At 34.1% G+C, this 7,858-nt stretch overlaps 2 protein-coding genes across 5 annotated transcripts; both read right to left on the bottom strand.

The window, feature by feature from the left end:
* Positions 1-2,281: 2,281 nt before the first annotated feature.
* Positions 2,282-2,638, bottom strand: LOC146936165 (uncharacterized). The gene has a single exon (XM_085749153.1). The coding sequence runs from the start codon at positions 2,636-2,638 to the stop codon at positions 2,282-2,284; it is 357 nt and encodes a 118-aa protein (XP_085605279.1).
* Positions 2,639-3,402: 764 nt separating this feature from the next.
* On the bottom strand, positions 3,403-7,740 carry LOC146936164 (uncharacterized). Of its 4 annotated transcripts, none has more exons than XR_015030480.1 (6): positions 6,346-6,734; positions 6,194-6,260; positions 6,063-6,113; positions 5,712-5,744; positions 4,271-4,370; positions 3,403-4,064 (listed from the first exon to the last, which is right to left on the bottom strand). XR_015030480.1 is itself a non-coding variant. In XM_085751168.1 (5 exons), the coding sequence occupies exons 3-5, from the start codon at positions 6,109-6,111 to the stop codon at positions 3,775-3,777; spliced, it is 372 nt and encodes a 123-aa protein (XP_085607294.1). In that variant the 5' UTR covers positions 6,112-6,113; positions 6,194-6,260; positions 6,346-7,740; the 3' UTR covers positions 3,403-3,774. The 4 variants fall into 4 exon arrangements, 1 of the variants encoding a protein (XP_085607294.1); XR_015030481.1 differs by having other exon boundaries at positions 4,271-4,330; positions 6,346-6,455; XR_015030482.1 differs by lacking the exon at positions 5,712-5,744 and having other exon boundaries at positions 6,346-6,455.
* Between the last annotated feature and the right edge of the window lie 118 nt (positions 7,741-7,858).

Genomic DNA, 7,858 nt, shown 5'->3' with positions numbered 1-7,858 from the left:
CTTGTGATTAAAAAGTATATTATTACGTAAATTCCAAAAAAACCCAACCCAAACACATAAAAGTCAAATTAGCTGGATATATAAAAGTCAAATTAGCTGCATATATAAAAGAACGCGGCACTAACAATCCACCTGTCGAGTGAGTAAACTGAAAAAAATGATCAGAAATAATACTAGAAGAATCAGTCATGGAAACACATATCCAATCTCAGACTAAATGTCTGAAAATTGTGCAAGAATAGAATAAATGATGAGCCATTTCGACTTCTTCACACCCGTTCACACACATCTGCGCGTCATGAATAATTCTTCACACTTAATCTAACAAAATCTAAAATAAGTCCACCTGTAGATTATAAAAAGTGATTTAAGCTGTATATTTTAAAAAATATTTTTGAGAACTTACTGAAAAATAGCAACAATTATTTCCAACACACTTTTTCTAAATTAAAAGAGAAAATGTACAATTCAGTAATTTAGATATTCATTATTATATATTTTACCAATGTTTTTCGAAAATTTTGGATGAGTATTTTTTTTAAATGCATACTTGACTGAATAAAAATTCTCGAACAATCCTTAAAAAAAGTGCTTAAACAACGTTCAAAAATAATATAAAATGCTCAACCAAAATGGTCTTCCACCATCCACAACTATCATTTTTAACTTGCTTAGAATGTAAGAATTGTCTCACTTGTGCACCATAAAATTGTCCAATGTTTATTAGTATATTGAAAATACCAAGGTTACTCATTCAAAATTTCAGTAAATATTATTTTGAATCAAAAGTTAGTTTGGAAAATTGCTCATTTATTGTTAGCATGAGGCTTGCAGAACTATGAGGTATTAGTTCGTGCGCCAGTCACAATTAGTGTTTTGGGTCATGACAGAAGTCCGTGATGAACCTATTGCATAAGGCATAAGAAGGTCCCTTTGAAGGTTTTAGTTTTTGTATTGTGTACCTTACGTAATCGGCTACCATCAAGTAGATTCTAATCTTTGTGTCAACAGGTGCGGCATGGATGAAACCGTAGATCATCTTGTTCATGCGGTACAATTATTTTGAAATAGTTGGTCTCTTATTCGGAATTGGATAAGTTTTTTCTTATCTGATTCATCTTGGTTTTTGGATCATTTGCTACAATAACTTTAGTTAGGTGGTTACTTCATATCTCTTTGGCCTTCGTTGCAACTTGTTTGGTTTTTTTTTTTATTTTTAACAACAAAATTTATTAATAAGAAGATATATGTACAAGACAAACAGAGACCAGCAACATAGAAACTACATCAAAAGTAGCATATATAGGCGAAACACCTAAAGGAAAAAACATACCCCGTACAACATAAACACCAATACAGACACAACTCCACCAAAGGCTAACATCAACACCAATAAAAATAAAACTCCAAATCCAAGGGTAAAAGCAACACCAAAACACCCAACGAAACCCCCATATACCAAATAATATGCTAAAGCCTTCAACTCCATCGTGAATGACCACAAAATCAAAATACACACATCTATCACACACTACTCACGCCAAACCCTCCAAAAAACCATCAACACCATCATACATGCCAAAACCCGCTAACAACAACTCCTCACTTTTTCATCACCACCAACAGAGTCCAATTAAGCACCCGCTAATGATTTGTTGAGCCTCTTACGCAATCGGCTAGCATCGAGGGATAACTTAATTCAACATGTTCTTAAAAAAAACTTAATTTAATGTGGAATTTTTCAGGTAGATTCTAATCTGTGTCAACAGATGGCTGAACTGTAGATCATCTTGTTCATGCGGTGCAATTATTTTGAAATGGTTGGTCTCTTATTCGGAATTGGATAAGGTTCTTCTCATCTGATTCCTCTTGCTCTTTGGATCATTTGTTACAATAAGTTTAGTTTGGTGGTTACTTCATATCTCCTTGGTCTTTGCTGCAACTTGTTTGGTTTGCATGTGTTTGAGTGAGTTGGAATTAGAAAGGAACTAGACCATTGACCCGTGCTACCGCACGGGTCATACGAAAGAAAAATTATAGCGCAAATGTGAAAGTGATCATTTTACTTGAAACTAAAAAATAGTATAATTCAATTCATAAAATAAATTGTCAGAAACCTTTGTAATGCACCATATTAAACAATTTCCACGACATCGACCCTGTTACGGTAACATGACATATAAATTTAATGACATAGTTTATTGAAAAAAAGAAAATCCAACGTCCGTCGACATAAAAATAGTACCAAAATGCAATAAAAACATTACTACAAAACCAAGTGCTACACATTACGGAAAACTTCTTTGTAGACCACATTTGATGTCACATCAGTATCTTGACCGTCCTCGTCATTGATCAACATCTTTAAACCATCCCTCGAAGTAACCCTCGATACTGCGACGTACAATTGTCCATGTGAAAAAACAGGAGACGGTAGATAGACACCAACATTTTTCAAAGACTGACCCTGACTCTTGTTAATAGTCATTGCAAATGAGACGGACAACGGAAACTGCCTTCGTTTAAACTTGAACGGAATTCTAGTATCAGACGGTTCTAGCGATAACCTTGGAATAAACACCTTTTCACCTATATTAGACCCAGATATTATCTCTGCCTCGAGCACAAATTTACCCATCTTTGTAATAATCAATATTGTACCGTTACATAAGCCCAAATTTTGATCTATGGTCCTCAATAACATCACAGGTACTCCTACTTTCAATCGAATCCTATGGTTTGGCAATCCGGAGGCAACAATGGTGTTGAGAAATTCAGGCGTGTGGATGTCGTCTAGTGCGTCACCGCCTAGGTTTTTATGATAAGGTGTATCATAACTCAAATAAATTTTCTCCTCACCAGGAATAAAGTCTAACATATAATCATTAACCTGATCAACAATTGTATTCTTTGGTGCCAATATTGCTCTACTTTGAAAATATTCTGATTTACCAATGTTTCCTAACAAATTTGGGTAAGTGCTTTCAACAAAATATGTGTCTTATTAGGAACGATGAATTATAGTATCAGGAACTAATTTGACTTAGTTACATTAGATTGAAATAGTTTTGTTTTTGTTTTGTATGACTATTTATTTGTATCTTTAGAGGAAAATATTAGTAAATTATTAATTATATTTCAGTAGCAAGAATTATAGTAGAAGGAATTATAGCAGCAGGAATTATGTTTGATCACTTACATAATGTCACAAATTGCAACTTAATTAATTCAGTATAACTTTGAATTAAACTCAAACAATGAAGTCTGATCATGGCTTCTTTCCTTAATCAAGCTAGTTAATGAAGTATGTCTATTATGCATGCATAAGAGCACACCATTGGTTATACCAAGGTTTGATAAGTGTGCAAGTTAAGTAACAGTGCAGTAAGTTGCAGCCAAATATCTGGACAATGCAGAAGAAGCTTGTATCACATTTTTTGGATTACATTGGACGTGTTAAATATCTGGATGAATATTTTGCTTATCACTTAGTATAAGCATGCATACATTGGGTTCTTCAAGTAATATTGTCACTTCATCAACCTAACAAACCTACAGCTAGCTAATGACATATGGCCAATCATATTTTCTTTTTTTAATCAACAAATATTATTAAGACCGAAACTCTAGCAAGACACTAAGAGGCGGTGAAAAAACACAAAGTTGCTGCATATAGGCGTATCATTGGAAAAAAAACACCACAAAACAACCAAAAACAACCCAACCAAAAACGCGAAAGCTTTGACCCTGCAATCCAATAAAAGTCATCAGATTTCAGACCCAAAGCTCTGCCCCTATGATCACATAAAACACAGCCCAAGAGGAGCACTCCAAAAAAGCCAAAACTGAGGCCGAAACAGGGAGGAACCAGGAAGCAACAACTGCAACCAACTGCACCAGCAGCAACAGGCATCGCAGAAAACCAGCTGAGGCCGAAAACAGATGAGCCGCAAGGTAGTAGCAGCTACTGCCAGCTACACAACCAGCCACCAGGCAGCTGCCAAAGCTGCAGGCCACAACTACAAAGCCTCGACAGTTCAGTCTCGGACAAAGAAAAACCCCAACTGCAGGACAACACACCAGAAATTATAATTAGCTTATCTCGAGCACACAACCTATTAATAGGATCACATTTTTTCCGCTATATTTGTTTAGTCCTTATAAGTAACATCATACTCAAGTATTGATAATGATCATTATGAATCCAAATCCCAAAACTTGCATATACTGCTAAGTTGCAAAGCATGCTTAAAAGGATGGTCAGACCTACCCCATGCGTTCTCAATGCTTTCTTCTATATCCAATCAAATAGTTAGCTTAATATCCATACCTTCATTGAGATATGTGTTTAGTTAGTGAAGTAGTTGTACCTGAGCATGCAAAGAGACAATTAAGAAAGAATTTAAACACGATTCACTATGTAAGCCAACTGGTTAGGGCAGGGCTGCACAATGATTATTTTTGCTATAAATCACAAATCTCATTGAAATCATATTACAAACATTGCATCCATTGAAATTACTATCAAACAGACCCTAAATGAATTAGAATAGAACTGAAAAAGTTTGTAACCAAATACCAATACAGAATATATATATATATATATATATATATATATATATATATATATATATATATACACACACACACACACACACACACACACTAAAAAGTAGTTTTTTTTTACACACAAAAGTAATCCTTAAAGTTCTCCTCTAAGGCTTCATATGAGTCAGCTTATCATCAAGACTGCCTTTCAAAAACTATAAGCACCTCATAACATAAAAGAACTTTGCTAGCCATACTTCATTTCACCAAATTCAACTTAATCACAATAAGGAACATGATCTTGCTTACCTTCATATGTGCTTCATACAAATACTCAACACTAATGAAATTAAATGTAACAGAGAGAGATATTTGTATTTCATGAGCCAATCAAAAGTTCAAAATACTTAAAATATTCATGGAGCAACCATTGAAAGTAACGTCTAAACAAATATCTAACTGAAGCATACGATCAAGTATTCAAGCATAGAATTTATTAAGTGTAGGAAGCTGCCTCGACAAAATGGCGAAGGAGAATTTTTAGAAAAGAAAAACTATTTATACAAAACAGGTTCCACCCTATCAAACAAAGCAAGAGGTTCAATGCACAAAGGAACACTAAATCTTCACAACTATTTTAGAACCATATGCAAACCATTTTTTAGAAGAATCGTGATTAACTTGAAAGGCTATTAGAAGCATATGTGATTCTGGAAGTAATGCATTTTACAACCATAAATAAGCAGCTAATACACACATGGCCATCAATGTCGAAGATGATGGTGAAAAATCATGAATTTACACTTAAATTTCAAAAACAAATAAACAAAAAGCAATTCTTGTCTATTAGCAACATGATTAACCAAAATAAATGTATCATGATTGACTTGCAGAATCATGATTCATAAGAGAAATCATGGCATACAATTTTTTTAGAAGAATCATGATTGACTTGCAGAATAAGTTCTGCTTCTGATAGCCTTTCAATTAGTTGCAGAATCTCACTTTATCTTTACTTTTTAGGAATTTTGATTATGAATCAGTATTAACATAAGAGCCATAATTATGTAATTACTTGAAGGACGTAACGATTCACACACCAAATGATCAACTAAAAGATCATGGGGTTTCATTGTAAAGAAATGGATGAAAGAGAGAAGTACCTAGTGGCAATAGCAATTTTTGGAAGTGGGATTCTGACAATAGCAGGAAGTGCAACAAAATAAAATCATTAGCATGATAAAAATACAGCATAATAAAAGAAAAATAGGAATTGCAAGTATTTTTCAACTGAACTTTATTCAGGATACTGTCAAAAGTTTATGTAATGTAGTACACAATCAAATTAAGGAGTTAGCAATTTTACAAATGTTATAGAATGTGATCTTCAATATACTAAGGAGTACCAATTAGTTTAATAATGAGGACAAAGTGAGGAGTTAAACAAATCATAAAATACATGTATATTGATTATGAATCAGTAGAAATTAGTTAAGGATACTCCATGGTCTCACCTTTTATACTTTGTTCTGCAACACCCTTGACGAATATTGCACCAACCATGCCTAACACATATATCAGAGGAAACCTATTAGTTAGAGAGAGACAGAAAGAGAGGGCAGAGGAAGTAACAAAGAGTATATACCGAATTGGAAGGAAGGAAAATTAGGAGGATCCAGTTGAAGCCACACCCTCTTCGCCCTTCCGATGAACTGCAACATTAATGAAAATAAACAAATTGCAATAATCAGTAAAAACAAACATAAAAATCAAGATGAGAGAGAGAGCGAACAAAACCTTGTGAGATTTTTTTTGTGCTTCTCATAAAGCATGTCAGCGAGGTAGGTTATGGAGCATGGCCATCGGCATCAAGTGTTCGTCATGTCCACCATGCTAACAACTTTTTCGCAATCGAACATCACAAAAAATGAAGGGGGAAATCAAAATTAATATCAAATGAATTGAAGAAACAAATGAGTATATGGTGGAGATTAAAGAGATATGTGGAAAAATGAGAGAAGACAAAAATAGTATTTTTTACTTGGAAATTGAACAAAAACAATTGTATGTGAACTCGTTCACTTTTTATTCTAATTTCAATCACTTTCCAACTAAACAACTCAATCAAGTACCAAATATAAATTTCAATAAAGGATTATAAACTCGATCAATAATCAGTCAACCTTCTTCATTTTCATCATCGCTCCGAGGTTGAGAGTTATATGAGTTTTATTAAGGAAATACACACACACCAAAGTTTTATGCAATGGCAGAGGAAATATTCGCATATCAAAAATTAGCACTGCACAATGATATCTTTTAATTGAAAGTTCAATACAACAAATACCATACCAGTTACATGAGACTCGGATACATTGACCTCTGAAACAGAAGCAGTGTCACAATCATTGGAAGGATTTCGTTATCCAAACAATTTTAGACTCCACGGAATCATGACTGTTTTCCAAACCATCACTAATCGTTGAAACAACATCGTTACCTGTTCTATAGTGTTTAACTCTAAAGGATATGTTCTGTATTTTTGCAACAAACAAACAACAATCAATTAAATTTCAGAGAGAAACATTCTTTGAACTATAAAGACTTTGTAATCTAAAAACAAATCAAAATAAATATTGGAGACAAATCAAAATAAAAAACTAAATGGAATGTAAAATTAAAAATTACCATGTGTTAATGAGGTAACAAAAACTCTGTTAGAAGCTTCTGGAAACAGAAAACCCTCTCTACCACAAAACACTCTTTTCCTGATGAACGAAGGGAGGATCCTATCACCCTCGCTCCCTGAAATCTCCTTGCCGCTCACTCGAAATTGCTATGATTTTCGCCGGAGGCGGTGGTTCGCGGCAGCGGTGAGGTATCAGAGATCCGAACTCGAATCGGATCGGTGAGGGATAGATGGATAGATGGAGCAGATTTCATGCAGAGAGAGAGAGAGAGAGAGAGAGAGACAGGAAGTGAAGAGAGAATATGGGATGGAGCGATAGTTTTTTTTTTCTGAAAGAAGAAAGGAACGATGGAAAGGAATAGGTTTGGAGGTGAAAACATGCGTTTGGGTTTAGGAAGGATGGAAAGGAATAGGGCAATAGGGATAAAACAGTAAATTTTAGCTCTAGGATTTAGGTTAAAATTAGGGCTAACATTAGCTTTGGGTTAACTTTTATATATAGAATTAACTTTTATATATAGAATGATATCATGCTTTTTAATCACAAGGAAAATCATTTGCATCAATTGTCGAGCAAGATTAAGCTTATCTCTTTTTTGTGGTCGAAAAAAAAAACTTTTT

This window comes from Medicago sativa, chromosome 3, assembly GCF_051527215.1.
Source record: "Medicago sativa cultivar Bolivia chromosome 3, Bolivia_mono, whole genome shotgun sequence".
NCBI lineage: Eukaryota > Viridiplantae > Streptophyta > Magnoliopsida > Fabales > Fabaceae > Medicago > Medicago sativa.
This window is presented reverse-complemented; position numbering and strand designations above follow the sequence as displayed.

Bases quoted from the DNA above. Each gene is read 5' to 3' on its own strand.
- LOC146936165 (XM_085749153.1), bottom strand. From the start codon at position 2,638: ATGGGTAAATTTGTGCTCGAGGCAGAGATAATATCTGGGTCTAATATA.
- LOC146936164 (XM_085751168.1), bottom strand. From the start codon at position 6,111: ATGGTTGGTGCAATATTCGTCAAGGGTGTTGCAGAACAAAGTATAAAA. The intron at 5,745-6,062 runs GTGAGACCATGG...TGCTATTGTCAG, and splicing joins TGCAGAACAAAGTATAAAAG to AATCCCACTTCCAAAAATTG. The intron at 4,065-5,711 runs GTACTTCTCTCT...GTTGTCCTGCAG, and splicing joins AAAATTGCTATTGCCACTAG to TTGGGGTTTTTCTTTGTCCG.